This window comes from Cajanus cajan, chromosome 3 (assembly GCF_000230855.2).
Source record: "Cajanus cajan strain Asha chromosome 3, NIPB_CcT2T_4, whole genome shotgun sequence".
NCBI classification, from domain to species: domain Eukaryota; kingdom Viridiplantae; phylum Streptophyta; class Magnoliopsida; order Fabales; family Fabaceae; genus Cajanus; species Cajanus cajan.
Genome location: NC_138519.1, coordinates 33,488,937 through 33,508,319, shown reverse-complemented (window position 1 = coordinate 33,508,319; position 19,383 = coordinate 33,488,937). Strand labels below are relative to the sequence as shown.

The 19,383-nt window shown below is 36.6% G+C and overlaps 1 protein-coding gene across 1 annotated transcript; it reads right to left on the bottom strand.

Moving 5' to 3' along the window:
- Position 1: 1 nt before the first annotated feature.
- LOC145956255 (uncharacterized) lies at positions 2-1,711 on the bottom strand. Its single transcript, XM_083071823.1, has 4 exons — positions 1,642-1,711; positions 914-1,551; positions 265-781; positions 2-144 (listed from the first exon to the last, which is right to left on the bottom strand). Exons 1-4 carry the CDS (start codon positions 1,709-1,711, stop codon positions 2-4), a joined length of 1,368 nt encoding a protein of 455 aa, XP_082927949.1.
- Between the last annotated feature and the right edge of the window lie 17,672 nt (positions 1,712-19,383).

Sequence of the window (19,383 nt, the reverse complement as noted above, 5' to 3'; positions counted from 1 at the left end):
TTCACTCATTGCCCTTCAGCTTCCTTTTGTGGGTGCACAAGTCTTTCAGGAACTTAGCATATCTGGGAATATGCTTGATGGCATCCAGCAGAGGTATATTCACCTCCACCTTCCTGAAAGTCTCCAAGATCTCCTTATCCACCTCTTCCATCTTTTTGCTTGGAATTGATTTTGGTGGAAATGGAAGAGGGATAGGAGGCTGATGTAGATCATCACTATGTGCACTGGAAGAAGGTCCACCTGCATGAAAGTTTTTGCTACTACCTGTATGGACCTTTTTCTCAACTGTAGGCTCAGGTGGGGGTACAGCAGCTGTAGGTCGTGCTGGTATGTCAATTTGTTTACCAGACCTCAAGGTGATGGCACTCACATTTTTCGGATTCTGCACAGTCTGTGAAGGCAACTTGTCTAAATTTTGAGACTGTGCCTGATTCAGTTGAGTAGCCATCTGACCCATTTGATTTGTCAAACTCTGAATGGAAGCTCTTGTCTCTTGCTGGAACTGCATGTTTTGCAGAGTCATCTGCCTGACCAACTCCTCCAATGAAGGCTCAGAAGTAGAAGGTTGAGGAGCTGGTGGTGCAGGAGCTTCGTGTTGTCTCTGTTGCTGCTGTTGGATAGGAGGAGGTACATATCTGCTAGGACCAGCATTGTTTTGGAAGGGAGGGGATGGCTGTTGGAACTGTTGTTGTTGCTGTTGCTGCTGGTTAGACCATTTGAGATTAGGATGATTTCTCCAACCTGGATTGTACCTATTGCTGGAGAGGTCATAACTCTGCTGCTATTGTTGCGCTGGTCTGTTATTGTAGATATTTGCAGCATAGGCTTGTGGGGCATCAGGGCCTGTAGAAGAGTCTTGCAAGGAGGGACAAGCATCTGTTGGATAATTCATTGAAGTGCAGATGCCACATACTTTTGCTGGTGGTGGAGCTAATTTTTGATTTGCAGCCAGTTGTGAAACCAAGGTGGTGAGAGCATCAATCTTACTCTCCAGCTTTTTGTGTTCAGTGGAATCTGGGGCTACCACATCATGCACACCCCTCACAACTATGGCATCACTCCTCATATTGAAGTGTTGTGAGTTGGACGCCATTTTTTCAATCAGCCCTCTAGCAGAAGCAAGTGTCATATATCCTAAAGCTCCTCCACTAGCTACATCAATCATGCTTCTATCCATCATGTTCAACCCCTCATAGAAATATTGCAATAATAGCTGCTCAGAAATTTGATGGTGAGGGCAGCTAGCACACAACCTCTTGAATCTTTCCCAGTACTCGTATAAGCTCTCCCCTGTGAGTTGCCTAATTCCAGATATGTCTTTCTGGATTGCAGTGGTCCTGGATGCAGGGAAGAATTTTTCGAGGAACACTCTCTTCAAGTCATCCCAGCCTGTTATTGAACCAGGAGCCAGATAGTACAACCAGTCCTTTGCAAGATCCTCCAATGAAAAAGGGAATGCCTTTAGGTAGATGTGATCTTCAGGGACATTAGGAGGCCTCATGGTGGAACAAACTATGTGGAACTCCTTGAGATGCTTGTGTGGATCCTCACCTGCACGACCATGAAACTTAGGCAACAATTGGATTAGTCCAGTTTTAAGCACAAAAGGAACATCTTCCTCAGGATATTGAATGCATAGACTCTCATATGTGAAATCAGGTGCAGCCATCTCCCTAAGAGTCCTCTCATGAGGTCCATTATGTTCACCCATGTTTTGTGGTTAACTTGAATCAAGTTCAGATGCAACACTTACACTAAGACTATCACTAACACTATCACTATGGCTATGACTAAAACTATCTAAAGATGGAATGATATGCTCTCTAATTAATCTATGGAATGTCCTATCAATCTCAGGATCAAATGGATGCAAAAAAATCAGGACTGCTCCTAGTCATGCACTACATGCAACACATGCATCAGGACATGTGAACAGTAGGGGTAAAAAGGGAATTTCCATGAAAACTCAGAAAACATCCAATCTAATGCACCAATATCATCCTAAAATCATAAGACACTACCACAAAAATTTTGAAACCAAAATTCAAAACCTAACTATTTTAAAAAAAAATATATAAAAGTTTGGAAAAATAGTGAGATAAAACTTCAAAAATAAAAAAGAAATAGTAAATGACGTTTTTTTGAAGATCTGGCTGGGGCCACCCAGCATAGCGGTGTGGGTTGGATAGATCTTTTTTTTCTACACAAAATGAAAAAAAAGTTTGCCTAATTCCGATAACCAAAGCAAAAGTTATGGCCCTTTGAAGTTTTGCTGAAAATAATTTTCAAAAATTTTGGTATCTTCAAATCTTGATCAAACTAAGTGCCCTAGCTATTTTTTACACAAAATATAGGTTGAAAGAAGTTACCACAAAAAAAATCAGACAAAAATAAAAAGTCTAGCTATCAAAACCAAAAATCACAATTAATTGGAAAATTCTAGCACTATTCAGCACTATTCATGCGCCACATTTTGCACCAGATTTTTGCACCAAAATTGGACCAGTTCTGCACCAATTTCCCCCAATTTTAGAACCCGAACAGAGGAGTATTAGGGAGAGAAAACAGAGCATGCCCAAACCAAAACAGAGCATGCACCAAACTGGACCAAAAAACGCACCAAAACAGGGGAAAAACGCACCAGATTTTGAGCCAAAATGCACCAGAATTTGAGCCAAAAAAAGGCACCAGATTTTGATGTCTACACTTATGGACGAATTGAAACTCAACACAACACAACACAACAATGATTTAGCACACCAAATGGAATCAATATAATTGGACAATGAGCTATGAAATGCAATAAAGATCAGTTATCACAAACACATAACAACAAATGCACCAAAATTCGAGTTACTGTTCCATTGGTTTACTGATACACTAACACTGATATACTAATACACTAAAACACACTACACCAAAAACACACATAGCATAACAAAGACTCTAAAACACTAAACACACAACAAAAATAAATAACACACAGCCTTTAACAGGAACCGATGGTCCCCGGCAACGGCGCCAAATTTGATAGAAGCCGTATCCAGTCAAATAAATACAATTAAATGTTGTACTAGGAAGTGACTCCTAGGTCGTCTCCCAAGGACCGTCTTTTACTGTTAAAGGCTAACACACAAAATGGGGGGTTTGGTTCAGAAATTCAGTTTGTAACACAATAAATGCAAATAACACAATAAGTAAAATGGATTGGCTCCTTGTTTGGATTGTAACTCTCTTATCCCTGGTTTCTCAAAAGATTACTCTATTAACCACTTAATCCTTGTTCCATCCGAGTTAACCAACTAAGCGAAGATTAACTCAAGATTTCCCTACACGAATTAAGCAAACGTATACAACATCAACCTCCTCTTCACAAATTAAGCAACTGTGGCATTTATACAGAGGTTGACTGGAGAAGAACAAGCAGAACAGAGATGAACACACATACCCAACCTCAAACAGAGATTACAATCCACAACAAGAAGCCAACCCAGTGGTTTTTAGCCTTCCATTAAATCAAAATGCAGCACAGAAACAAAAATGCAAGGAGAAGAAGGAAAACGAAATTACAAGCCAGAGAAGAGAAAGGATAATGCAATGTATTCTTCAAATGTAAATATTCAAGTTCCACAACCAGAGAAGACAAAAGCAAAACGAAAAAATGGCAGCTGAGCAAAACGTAAATTAACAAAAAAGGAAGCCAAAACGTCAAGAAACAGCTCCAGAAAACAAAACGTAAAACCAAACACAAATGGAGGCTACTATTCACGTAGTCACATCAGCCTTCCTTGTTAGTGGCTGCCAAGTCAGCCCTAACCTAGACCTAAACCTAAAACGAAATTGGGCCCCTCCACCATACAAGTCTGACCCAATAATACAATAAAATAAAATACAGATTGAAATTAAATGCTGAGGTGGAAAAATGGTGCAGTAGTGACATGGCAGATGACGTGGCAGATGACGTGGCAGCTCCACTTGAAGTCCAAAAATTAATTCCAAGCCCAAATAATTATTAAACTGCCCTGAAAATGAAATTTGGAATAATTAGATGCAGAAAATTCAAATTAGCTAAAATATGAATTACCGGTCCAATTACAGCCCAAATAGAAAACAATGCAGAATATAAGCAATTAGGCACAAATCAAAGATTAAAATAAGTACAGAAAGGTAAGAAAATAGGGGAAAATAATGACTCATCAATGAGGAAGAAAATACAATAAGAGAGATAGAACTTAGAAGAAAAGAAAAAAGAAAAGAAAATAGAAAAGAAAGAAAAAATAAAGAAAAGTATAGAGAAAGTTCAAGAGTGGTTGAAATGAAAAACTTTACCATTGAAAATGATTTAAAGAATCTCTTCATTCATCAAGACCTTAACTCTTTATCTCATGTTGCCACTAGTCATGAAGTGGAGATTCAAAAACAAATCCTTTTTAAAGAAAAAGAATCTCAACTTCAAGGTTTAGTGAAGAAGAAGTGGACTTCACTTAGTCCCACTTCTTGTGCTACTTCCTTGGTGGTGCCCAAGAAAGAAAAGCCTTCTTTCTTTAAGACTCTTTCTACTATAGTTATCTTCATAAAGCACGCAACTTTTGATTTGTATGGTTTGTTGGATACATCTCATGGTGTTGTATCTTTTTTTTTTTTATCTTGAAGGAAGTTCACACTTATTTGAACTTAACTTAGTTACTTCCCTACAAGACAAACTTAGATTATATGAGTTTTCTAGACTCCTCTTAACACCTTTTTCTCACATGTATCTAATAAATAATGCAATACAAAGTTTTTTAGGTAATTTTTTAGTTAAGTTTTCCTTATTTTCCTATACATACCTAGGTTACTACATTGGATACCTCCAAAAAGATATTTTAATTCTTAGGACTAATGCTTTAGTGTGTTAGTCTTTTTAACTTTTAGGTTTTAGTTATACACCTAGACTTCACCATGGGGAGGATCTTATCCTTAGCATTAGGGAGTCTAGTCCTTTTAGTTTACAAAATCTTTTTAGCATTTTTAGTAGAACTCCTCTAAGGATGCACTTTCCATCTATATCATATACTATTGCCTCTCATGCTTATTTTTATGTTTTTGTTGGTCATGACGAAGAACCTCTTGATTTGAGGTCAAATCCTTTTCAAGAAGGAGGGGATGATGGAATAACACTAAGGCCAAGAAGGACAAGAGGTGGTATTTTGACAGAGGCAAGAGGAATGGGTTAGCTTTGAAAACCCTAAGAAGAGTGGGCCTACTTTTGGGCCTTAGCTCCTACGTTTTTATTAGCATAAAAATTTATTCATATTTTGACCTTATCTTTTGTATTTCCCATTTTACCCAAGTATTATGGGGTATCTTAGTCATAGGATTTAATTTTTTTTTTGTATTTCCCATTTTACCCTTGTATTATGGGGTGCTTTAGATCATAGATTTTTAATTTTGGGCTACGATATTTAATTAGGGAGCTAGACGTATTATTGGTGGTGTTTGGACCTATTTTTGGACTTAGAAAGGCTTAGGCCCAAGTGGAAGGCAAAGGTTGCATGGTCTTATCATGCACCTAGATGTAGCCTAACTAAACCCAAAGATTCCATCCTCGGCCACCAAGTTGTATCTAGGGTTAATTTGGGTTTCATTTGGTGTGCATTTGGCATTGTAAATTTCGCCCAATGCAACCCTAAATTCAACCCTAGATGCCTCTCACTCCTATAAATACCCTAGGCTATACATCATGTAAATACTTTTGGAAATTAATATAGAGTGAGCCTTTTGTGCCTTTATATTTTCCTTAGTCTCACTTGGTCATTTTTAGCCAAGAACCCTACCTATCTCCACCTTGAGTAAAAACCCTAGGAGTGGCCTTCATCTACCTTGGAGTGAGCCAAACCCTAGAGTACCTCTCAAGCATTCCATCAAACACCTTCTATCCTTCCTCCATTTTTGGTCACCACCACCATCCAAGGCTAGGCTTTTGAAGAACTAAGATCCGTGGAGTCTAGGAGTCCTCTCATAGATCATCATTCTTCCATTAATGCTAGGAGGTCTTCCATCACCATGGTCAACCACTTACAATCTTAAGGTTTTGGAAACCTTCCTTCCCAAACATTAATTAACCCTCAAGGGAATTTGAGTGCCACTACCTTGTGGAGTGGCAAAGAGTTACCAAAGATGGTGTAACAGAACCTAATTCCATTAAAGCATAATCGAATAATGATGTAGAAACCATGTAAAAACATATTCCACTTCTTTTCCCATCCAAAACAATTCAACCTAAGAGATTTGAACTAGATAGTGAGTTGTTAGAGACCTTTAGGAAGGTGGAAGTCAACATTCTTCTCCTTAATTCCACCGACAGATTCCTAAATATGCAAAGTTCCTTAAGGATTTTTTCACGAATAAGAGAGAACTAAAGAGGGATGAGAGTTAAGGTGGGAAGAAATATTTTTACATTACTTTAAAACAAAAATGTGTGTGCTCATATTCCTTCAGATTTACAACCATATTTGCCAAAAAAGTTTATAGATCCTAACACCTTCATTGACCCTTATACCATAAGGGAGTGCATTTTCACCGAATGCTATGTTGGGTCTTGGTGTTTCTACTAATGTCATGCCTACACCAGTTTTTAGATCATTGCATATTACTCATTTGGTGCCAATAAGTGTGGTTATTTAGTTGGCAAAGTTTGTGCCGGTTAAAGTTGAAAATTTTCTCTTCCTTATAGATTTATACATTTTATACATGGAGGACGATTCATCCAACCATACCACTTTGATTTAAGGAGACCATTTTTAAGAACAGTTAGAACCAAGATTGATGTGCACGTAGGCATTTTTCCTTGGAGTTTGGTGATAATATTGAGTATGTCAACATGTTTGAGGCCATGAAACATGTGACACCCTTACTACCCCAACACATATATTGTATAAATAAACTAAGGAAATAAATTTTTCAACGTCGATAAAAGGGTTCACATAAAAACCTTTAGAAACATTCTTCGATATCCAAAATATTTTGAAAAAGAAACTTGGAAAATAAAATATAAGAGGTTACAAAATGTTTTCAAAATAATAAGTATAGCTCCATTTACAAATAAAGTTCATGTCCTAGAAGTCCTCTGCCCCGATATCACAATATCAGAGCATGCCCACAACTCAACTGTTGGCATTCTAGATGCCACTCATAGCCGGATCTTCCTCACCTAAAACATCCACAAATTATACGGTGAGAAAAGAAAACATCTATATGTAAAGCACACAAGGAAAAATTCAACATATCATCTCATTATAAAATATTCATAAACATTTCAATATATCATAACTCTATCAATCATGCATCATCATCATGTCATAATTCGCAATCACACCAATCTTCACAAATCTTGCAATCACAATCATCACAAATCTTACTATGTCAAGGTCACGCTACCTTTCAGCCTAGGGTCGTGCTCACCCCTGACATCACACTGTGTCAAGGTCACGCTACCCTTTTAGTAGCCTAAGGCCGTGCTCACCCCTGACATAACACTGTTCCAAGGTCATGCTACCCTTTTAACAGTCTAGGGCCATGCTTACCCCTGGTCATCAGTATGAGGAACCACAATCACAATCATACCAATCCATCACAAATCTTACAATTAACCCTATGCCAAGGTCACACATGTAGCATCTCTTGCTCGAGGTTGTGCCACCCCCGACATAAGCATTAATTACCTCACACATCCCACCCTATGCTAAGGTCACGCCTGTAGCATCTCTTGCCCAAGGTCGTGCCACCCCCAACATAAGCATGAGAAATCACATATCCTACATTGTGCCAAGGTCACGCCTGCAACATCTCTTGCTCGAGGTCGTGCCACCCCCGACATAAGCATGAGGAATCACCCATCCCATACTATGCCAAGGTCACGCCTGTAGCATTTCTTGCCTAAGGTCGTGCCTCCCCTGGTCACAAGTGTGAGGAACCACAATCACATTCTCATTCACATCCACGTCCACATCCACATCCACATCCACATCCATATCCACATATCAATTCCACAATACATACACAATCCACACAAAATGGTGGTTCACATACCCCCAAATAATTCACCATGAATCCTTATCTAGATCATCAATTTTATCAAATAATATAACAATAACATTCATAAGTTCATATAATAATCAATAGAATTAGCAATTTAATACAATTTTAACATAAATAGTAAAACCCCCAATTGTTCCAAAACCTAGCTCACAAGCACTTTTCTACAATTTCGTTCTCTCTCCTAGATCATCATTCTTACAAATTAAATCTATATTTATAATTCTCAACACATACAGAATCTAATGGTATCATTAATTCCTCAAACAGAAATAATCCAATTTTTCCAAAACCTAACTTACAGACACTTTTCTATAATTTCGTTCTCTCTCCCAGAGCATCATTTTTACAAATAAATCATTTATTCATAGTCCTAAATACATTCAGAATCACATAAGATCAGTAATTCTCCAAACAAAAATAATTATAAAATTACTCATAATCCTAAGGGTTCTTCCTCTACCCAATTCCCTCATGTAACTCTACATATAAATAATCCCCTTTTCCCCCGTACCTGGATAAACAGCAGTTGACACTAAAACAGAGATCTCTTGGTCACCTCCTCTAAGTGCCCCTCGATCTTCAGAGAGTGTAGAAGGGAAAGAAGAGAATGTAGAAGAAAGAAATCAGAACTGAAAGAAGTCACAACTGAAAAATATGATTTTAGGAGTGCCAGAGCACTCAATTTATAGGCATCAGGATTCGCGGAACGGCCTGTTTCAAATCCGGAACGGCCCGTTTTCAAACCAGAACGGCCCGTTCTGGGGTTTGCCTTAAAACTCTCAACGTTCATATTTTGGAACGTCCCGTTCTCACCTCTGGAACGGCCCGTTCTCACCTCTGGAAAGGCCCGTTCTCAACTAAGAATCGTAGGCAAATATAATGGTTTGGAACGGCCCGTTCCAAATCCAGAATGGCTCGTTCTGGACTACCAAAAGTAGGTCTATTAGTAATTTGGAACGGCCCATTCCAATTTTAGAACGGCCCATTTCGGGCTACTAAACCACCTTAATTGGGCTCTTGGCCTATTGAAAATTGGGCTGTTACAATTCTCCCCTCCTTTATGAAATTTCGTCCCTGAAATTTTTGTAATGGTAGATTCCTCACATCTTACTTTCTAATTCCTATGCAACCTCAATACCTTATAGATGTACAACTCTATCAATTTCACCAAGGAATGTCTATTATCAACAAGGGTAAGACAAGTAAACTTGGTGAGTCTATCCACTATAATCCAAAAAGAATCAATTTCTTAAGCATCTCAGACAAACCTATATCTAAAGTCTATCTACACACCATCTCGCTTCCAAAAATGGGACGTCTAAGTGCTACAAAAATTCCTAAAGGCTTCTAGCATACTAAACACGAGTATACAAATTCCTCTACTTCTCTCTTTATCTTAGGCCACCATGTTTCCGCTGCACCACTTTGATACATCCTCCTAAGGTCACGATACATCTCAGTAGCTCCTAAATGAATGTTAAGAGTGCTTTTATGTCCTTCCTCTAAGATCATCTTTCTTAATTCAAGGTTACTAAGCACATATATTCTATCCTCGAACCCCTAAAACACCATCAACCTCCACTTGTAAGGGCTATCCATACCCCTACCAATTCTCTCCACTTGGTTCACTAAGAAAAGATTTAACTCCTAGGCTTCTCTAATCTCATCCATTAATTCACTAGTTACTTTTGACATACCCAATCCAATGCTCGTCATTATTTTTCCTTACTTTCTTACCTTTCTGTACTTATTTTAATCTATGATTTGTGCTTAATTGTTTATATTTTGTACTGTTTTCTATTTGGGTTTTAATTGGACCGGTAATTCATATTTTAATTAATTTGAATTTTCTGAATCTAATTATTCCAAATTTCATTTTCAAGGCAGTTTAATAATTATCTGGGCTTGGAATTAATTTCTAGACTTCAAGTGGAGTTGCCACATCATCTGCCATGTCACTGTTGCACCATTTTCCACCTCAGCATTTATTTTTAGTCCTTAGTCTATTTTATTGTAGTTGGGTCAGACTTGTAATTGTTAGGGGCCCAATTTCATTTTTTAGGTCATAGGTCTAGGTTAGGGCTGACTTGGCAGCCACTAACATGAGAGGCTGAAGTGACTACATGAACAGTAGCCTCCATTTGTGTTTGGTTTTACGTTTTGTTTTCTAGAGCTGTTTCTTGACGTTTTGGCTTCCTTTTTTGTTAATTTACGTTTTGCTCAGCTGCCATTTTTTCATTTTGCTTTTGTCTTCTCTGGTTGTGGAACTTGAATATTTACATTTGAAGAATACATTGCATTTTTGTTTCTCTTCTCTGGCTTGTAATTTCGTTTTCCTTCTTCTCCTTGCATTTTCGTTTCTGTGTTGCGTTTTGATTTAATGGAAGGCTAAAAACTACTGGGTTGGCTTCTTGTTGTGGATTGTAATCTCTGTTTGAGGTTGGGTATGTGTGTTCATCTCTGTTCTACTTGTTCTTCTCCAGTCAACCTCTGTATAAATGCCACAGTTTCTTAATCTGTGAAGAGGAGGTTGATGTTGTATACGTTTGCTTAATTCGTGTAGGGAAATCTTGAGTTAATCTTCGCTTAGTTGGTTAACTCAGATGGAACAAGGATTTTTGAGAAACCAGGGATAAGAGAGTTATAATCCAAACAAGGAGCCAATCCATTTTACTTACTGTGTTATCTGCATTTATTGTGTTACAAACTGAATTTCTGAACCAAACCCCCCATTTTGTGTGTTTAAGCCTTTAACAGTAAAAGACGGTCCTTGGGAGACGACCTAGGAGTCACTTCCTAGTACTACATTTACTTGTATTTATTTGACCGGATACGGCTTCGATCAGTGAGCTTATACATTACGCTTATGTTTTTAACCTCCTTAATTAAATCCAACGCATACATCATCAAAAACGATAGGTGAATCATCATCCTACTCAAGGCATCTGTCACAATATTAGCTTTACTTCTATGACCCTCTCCAAAGATCAAACACCTAGGCATAAGTTTACTAGGTACTCATACTCGGTATCTAAATCTCACCACTCTCCTACATCCAAGGCAAACTCTCATCCACTATCTTGTCCTATAGCCTCATGTTTTGTCACCAAAATGAATCAACTAATTATGCCTCTCCAATTTCCTTCAACAATCCCCTCGTTACTCAAGTCATACCTAGTTTTACACTACTAGGAGTAATCTCACAAGTCAAACTTAAATCCCTAACTTGAGTCCAAAGATCCATCTCTCTAATCATGAGGGAAGATAAATATAAAGGTTTCCTACTCCAAACATCGGTCACCACAATGGCTTTGGCCAAATAATAAATAAGATCAAAATCTTATTCCTTAAGAAATTCCAACTATCTCTTTTATCTCATATTCAACTCCTTTGGTCAAAAGATATTTAAGGTTCTTATGATCACTAAATACCTCAAACATAGAATCATATAGGTAGTGTCTCCAAATCTTAGTATAAATATTAAAACCTCTAAATCAAGGTCATGGGTAAGGTAATTCCTCTCATGAGTTTTCAATTGCTTAGAATCACAAGCTACTATCTTTCTTTCTTGAATCAACACGCCACCCAACCCTATTTTAGAAACATCAACCTATACCACAAAAGGTTTACTAAGATCATCCAATGCTAACACTAGTGCACTAGTCGATCTTTCCTTAAGAATTTGGGAACTATTCTCACACTTACTATCTCACACAAAAACAACACTCTTCTTAGTTAATCTGCTCAAAGGTAATGCTATCTTAGGAAGTTACTCAATAAATATCCTACAACAATGAGCTAATATAAGAAAACTCCTAACCTCACTAACTGATTTAGGTATCTCCCACTTAAGCACAACTTCTACTTTAAATAGATTAATATTATACCTTCGCTAGAAATTACAAGACCTAAAAATTCACTTCATACAATCAAAAATCATACTTAGATAACTTAGCCTAAATTTGTCTTGTATACATCTTCATCCTCATCTCCAATATGATCATATACACCCTAAGGTCAATCTTACTAAACACATAAACACTCGCTAATTAATCCATAAGGTCATCTATCCTCATATTAACATACATACATATCAAATCATATTAGAATACCTACTTTAAACCTTCATATATACCATCCTTAAGCATGTACGAATCAATCATTGTTTACTCCATATAGCATGTACGTGAACCAACTTTACCACATAGCATCATACAACCTTAAACGACCTCTCAATCCACATGACAACACCTCAGAATATCATATCCAAATCAGTTTTCATCCTTGCATTGCCTAACAACTCAAAACATCATGACATAGTACATATTCCATCAACAACTGGCAACGAAAAATGACACCTAAAGAGTTATACTCCTCCACATGATCTCAAGCCTATCTCAAAAGAAAGCTAAGAGAATAAGCTATAACTCTTATGAAGTCATGAGATTCTAAAAAAAATCATCTTCTTAGCTAAAAATTCAAAAATCCAACAAATATATTCAACGCTTACAATTAGACTTCTAACCATCAAAGCAACTATAACTAGAGTTCTAGATCTCCGTTTTATCTAATTCTAGTTCCATTAGAAAGATAACGTCCAAGGCTACAACTTTCTTGAAGACTACAAAAATCTAATTCTATCAATACGGTACTCAAACTGGCACAACAAAACTACAGCAAAAAAACTTCCTCTACACCAAACTATAATAGTGTATCAACATCAAAGGCCACAAAAATACCTCAATCCTTTCAAACTCACTCCTTTACCTCAAACTCATATCCAAGCTTCTCACTACAATCCTAAACCAAAACAACTCACATACTCCACACAAAAGACTTAGAGTTAAAATAAAATCCTTATGCAACCTAACCCCTAACAAGGTTAATATGGAAGCATCAAAACTTAAGGAAATCACCAACACTCTGACCTTTCATCAAGAACACTCAAAGCTCTAATGCTCAACACATAACCTCTTAGATTCAATCACTAGAACTATAGCTTTCAGAACCTCCACCAATCCTAAACTCTTAATACACTCGATAAATCAATGTCTCACCCACATTCAAAGTCCTAATAGCTCTAGTTGGTTAGTAAGATACTTCATCTACTACCACTACTTGCACCTATACTCGCAACACGAGCGATGCCACCCAACCACTACTTCTTATGTAAGTAAGAAGTAACGAAACAAATAAGCAATTATGAATAGCATCAACTAAGCTATATCATGTTTTTCAGCCAAATTTCTGGAAAACAATACATAAGTAAGCACAACACTAACAACACAAGGGAAACATCATCATTATCGTCATCATAAAGAAAAACATTGTGAGAGTACACACAATTAAATAACAACAAATGAAATCAATCGTCATACTAGAATATCAATAAGTTCAACAATCAATTCACTACATCATTCATCTACCAAACAAGCATAGTAGACTCATAACTCACGACCGATTGGATCGACCTGCTCTGATACCACTAAATGTGACACCCTTACTACCCCAACACATATATTGTATAAATAAACTAAGGAAATAAATTTTTCAACGTCGGTAAAAGGGTTCACATAAAAACCTTTAGAAACATTCTTCGATATCCAAAATATTTTGAAAAAGAAACTTGGAAAATAAAATATAAGAGGTTACAAAATGTTTTCAAAATAATAAGTACAGCTCCATTTACAAATAAAGTTCATGTCCTAGAAGTCCTTTGCCCCGATGTCACAATATTAGAGCATGCCCACAACTCAACTGTTGGCATTCTAGATGCCACTCATAGCCGAATCTTCCTCACCTAAAACATCCACAAATTATACGGTGAGAAAAGAAAACATCTATATGTAAAGCACACAAGGAGAAACGCAACATATCACCTCATTATAAAATATTCGTAAACATTTCAATATATCATAACTCTATCAATCATGCATCATCATCACGTCACAATTCGCAATCACACCAATCTTCACAAATCTTGCAATCACAATCATCACAAATCTTACTATGTCAAGGTCACGCTACCCTTTAGCCTAGGGTCGTGCTCACCCCTGACATCACATTGTGTCAAGGTCACGCTACCCTTTTAGTAGCCTAGGGCCGTGCTCACCCCTGACATAACACTGTGCCAAGGTCATGCCTGTAGCATCTCTTGCTCGAGGTCGTGCCACCCTCAACATAAGCATTAATTGCCTCACACATCCCACCCTATGCCAAGGTCACGCCTGTAGCATCTCTTGCCCAAGGTCGTGCCACCCCCGATATAAGCATGAGAAATCACACATCCTACACTGTGCCAAGGTCACGCCTGCAACATCTCTTGCTCGAGGTCGTGCCACCCCCGACATAAGCATGAGGAATCACCCATCCCATACTATGCCAAGGTCACGCCTGTAGCATTTCTTGCCTAAGGTCGTGCCACCCCTGGTCACAAGTGTAAGGAACCACAATCACATTCTCATTCACATCCACATCCACATCCACATCCACATCCACATCCACATCCACATCCACATCCATATCCACATATCAATTCCACAATACATACACAATCCACACAAAATGGTGGTTCATATAATAATCAATAGAATTAGCAATTTAATACAATCTTAACATAAATAGTAAAACCCCCAATTGTTCCAAAATCTATCTCACAGGCACTTTTCTACAATTTCGTTCTCTCTCCTAGATCATCATTCTTACAAATTAAATATATATTTATAATTCTCAACACATACAGAATCTAATGGTATCATTAATTCCTCAAACAGAAATAATCCAATTTTTCCAAAACCTAACTTACAGGCACTTTTCTATAATTTCGTTCTCTCTCCCAGAGCATCATTTTTACAAATAAATCATATATTCATAGTCCTAAATACATTCAGAATCACATAAGATCAATAATTCTCTAAACATAAATAATTATAAAATTACTCATAATCCTAAGGGTTCTTCCTCTACCCAATTCTCTCATGTAACTCTACATATAAATAATCCCCTTTTCCCCCGTACCTGGATAAACAGCAGTTGAAACTAAAACAGAGATCTCTTGGTCTCCTCCTCTAAGTGCCCCTCGATCTTCAGAGAGTGTAGAAGGGAAAGAAGAGAATGTAGAAGAAAGAAATCAGAACTGAAAGAAGTCAGAACTGAAAAATATGATTTTAGGAGTGCTAGAGCACTCAATTTATAGGAATCAGGATTCGCGGAACGGCCCGTTTCAAACCCGGAATGGCCCTTTCTGAAATCTCACGTCATGTGTAAAATTCACATCTAGAACGGCCCGTTCTGGGATTTGCATTAATACTCTCAACGGTCATATTTTGGAACGTCCCGTTTTCACCTCTGGAACGGCCCATTCTCACCTCTGGAACGACCCGTTCTCAACTAAGAATCGTAGGCAAATATAATGGTTTGGAACGGCCCATTCCAAATCCAGAACGGCCCGTTCCGGGCTACCAAAAGTAGGTCTATTTAGTAATTTGGAACGACCCGTTCCAATTTTGGAACGGCCCGTTCTGGGATACTAAACCATCTTAATTGGGCTATTGGCCCAATGAAAATTGGGCTGTTGCAAAACATCCTATAGAACCATTCTATTTTTTGTTTCAATGTTCTTGATTTACTTAATGATGATGGCACAAATGAATATGTTGATTTTGATACTTTTTCTAATTTTACTGATTTGGATGCACTTTGTGACACCCTCTACCATGCATGCCATAACACATAATACAATATAAAACTGAATAACCTCAATATAATAAATAAACTCAAAGTTCACGTAGGTAAAGAGAATCACATATTAACATAAACTAAACATAGAAGAAAGAACAATTTCAATGGAAATAAAACTTAAACTACTCAAAGTAAATAGCAAGAATCAAATTCTAACTAGTCTTAACTAATTCCACAGTGTCACGTGTCCTATCAAAGCAAAACCCAATATTGAGAACTAAGCCTCATCACTGACATCCTCAACACCATGCTGATGATTACCTACAAAAGCCACCAAAAGACAACATAAAAGAAAAGGGAGTGAGAAATATCTCACTCTGTCTTATGGTGCAGGAATGAAAACTAACTAGCCAAACACAAACAATACATACAACATGATATAACATACACAGTTACACATCATCATATTTAACTCATTCATAGCATAGTGAGCAACAACAAATAAGATTTATAGTGCATATGCAATGCACATAGAATACATGTTATCATGCATGTGACGCTAGTAAAAATATCACATATCACACTTGTACATTGCCACTAGCAACACACTATAGTAGTCTAGGATTACATGTCAAGTCACACCCTCTTTGCACTTTCACAAGAAGGATATACTACTAGGATCTGGTCGGGATAGCTAAGCCGCAAAAGATACATCCCATGCTCACGAGGTCTAGGACTTCCAAATCGAGTTATCCCTGAGGTTGGTTCGCAAGCTTTTACATAAGGGACCTTCCCTGGTGGTGTATTCTATATTGTACCCTCACAAAAACATTTTTATGCACATGATGCATGTCAAACAAATTCTATGCATAACATTTCACATGATCTCATTAATTCATTGTTAACTAATCCCATATCATAAAATCATCAACCATTCTCAATATTGTAATTAACAATTTAACCATATCAATTAAATATTAGCAATCAATGAAATAAGGAATCACATCACTACAACTTATACATAGCTTACAAGCATATCAGTAGCACACTCACATACCACATTTTCATAACTTAATCTTCTACAATATCGAATGGTCCAAACACCTTAACTATATATGTGTGTGTGTGTGTGTGTGATATTAAGTTGATCTTAATTTTATTAGCAAGCTAAGACAATTATCTCTAACTTCTATGTTGACCTCAAGAGCTAAATATGTCATCTACTATTTTAAATAAATATAAAATTGTAACGTTTCAACCTAAATTTGACAGTCTGACCTTTGCTCATTAATTTGATCATAACTTGAGTTATAAACCTTCTTTTTAGGTGATTCCAATAGCATTTGAAAGCTAACATCCAAGGTGTTGGAGAAAAAGACACACACTAGAAGATGGGTTGAATAGTGTATATCAAAAACTCGCACTTTTGCAATGAAGTAGTAAAAGTTGTGATAGACGAAGTACTGGAAATCAACAGATGAAGTGGCACAAGTGTTTTATATAGAGACTACGTCTAGTTCTCAATCTAACCAGATTAAGTTTCACTATCTTGTACAAGATACAAGTATTCTTTCACAAGCCACTTCTGGCTTAACACCAAGTATTCTTTCAACAAGCCTCTCCAGGCTCAAACCCAAGTATTCTTTCAACAAGCCTTTCTAGGCTCAAACTCAAGTATTCTTTCAACAAGCCTCTTCAGACTCAACACTAAGTATTCTTTTGCACAAGATTCTCTAAGCTCAACCCTTACAAATAAATTTGACAAGAATTATGATGATAGCTTCATGTCTTCTAGACGTGATGCTATTAAACTTGAGCACAAATTTAGCTACAATGAACTATATACAGGACTTATAATGAAGAACTTCTTTGTAGTGCTTCAGCTTTGTTTGCAGTGTAAAAATGAAAATTGCTTAATGAGTGTTGATCTTTTATGTACATCATTTTTTCTTCGTATGTGTTTTATATGCTCTTCTCTGAAGGCTTGATCCTTATATAGTAGCTTTTCTTTTTAAGATAACTGTTACAACAACGTTGGATTTAAACGTTCAGATTTCACAAGTTGCTTCATTTATCTTCCTGACTGATCCTAGAGAATACCGTTGATGTATTTAATGCGAGCATTAAATGCTTACCAGTGAAGTTTGTATCTCTTATCTAATCCAGGTAGCTACTTATCATCATTTCCTTCTATTTTGAGTGTAGTAGAGTAGTATCAATGCATGGCAATTAGGTTGATGTAGAGTAGTCTTTTTCAGAACTTTTTTCGTGATATCCAGGATTTGGCTTTTTAAACTTTATACAGATATTTTTGTCTTTTTTCCTTTTTGATGCACTTTTAGAGTTTTGAAGTTCCTTTTTGTTCAATCTACTGAGGAATAATACATTAAATAAAGTTCAACATTAGTCTTATATACAATGCTCATTTAATGTCATATTAGATAGACTATATGCTTTGTCTGACTTCTTACATCTTATAGATGACATATATTTTCTTCATATTTTGTCTGATATGATTTTATCTTTGAAGAATGTTGACTTTTTCTTAAAGAAAATATTTTGTTTGTCATCATTAAAACTTAAAGAATCGTCTATTGTCTTAAATAGGATTTTTGATTTAACACAAGGCTACAACTTTTAGGTGATCACAAAACCTAATTCTATGATTTAAGTCTACTCAAAAGGCTTATAATGTATGCACATTACATTTCATGCGTAGAATATGAGATTCATTTTTGAACTCACATAACTCGTTCAATCCTTAAAATTTTTATGTGATTATTAAGTCTAAATTGTAGCTCTAAATTTCTACTTTCTAACCTAACAATCAGAACTCAATTTCATTAATCACAAGTAGAGAAATTAGATAAATACCAAGGTATGTGCATACCATAATTTTCAGAATCTAACATAACTCACACCCAAACTCTTTTCTCTAAATCCAATTAGTAAGAAATCCTTATAGGTTATGTTACACTTCTAAAAGACACAATTTACAAATAATTACATACCCAATCAATCTCCTCTCGTACAATCACAAACGCATTCCCTTAGGCTTTTTCAAGAAACTCATAAAGATCTCAAGTCTTACAATTACAATATCGAAACATGAAATCAATCATCCATTCAAGCAATTCATACAATTAATTACATACAAGAAGAATAAAAAATGAAACAAACATAATAGGGGAAAACCTTTTATACATGAGCATACAACAAACACAGAATTGGGGGTCAATCCCACTACCCAACATACAAACCCATGAGGTTTCTCACTCCCCCTTACCTGGATAAGCTATAGACGACAGGTGCACAGCTTTGAGGTGATTTCATTCTTGCTCCTGTTCTTTGAGCTCTGAAGCGCGTACGTGAAAATAGAGGCATGAAAGGGTTTGATCAGAAAACTCCTCTTTTTTTTTAAAAAAAAAAAAAAAAAAACTAACCTCCTTCCAACCCTCTAGTTAAAATACACTAACCACAGTTATCTTGAAGATCCCTTCCCTTATTAATATTATACTATAAAATATCATACAATATACTATAAAATATATTATATAGTTAAAACAAATATTTAATAGTCCCAATTAATAAAATAAAAATACCAAAATTATTAATAAAATACAT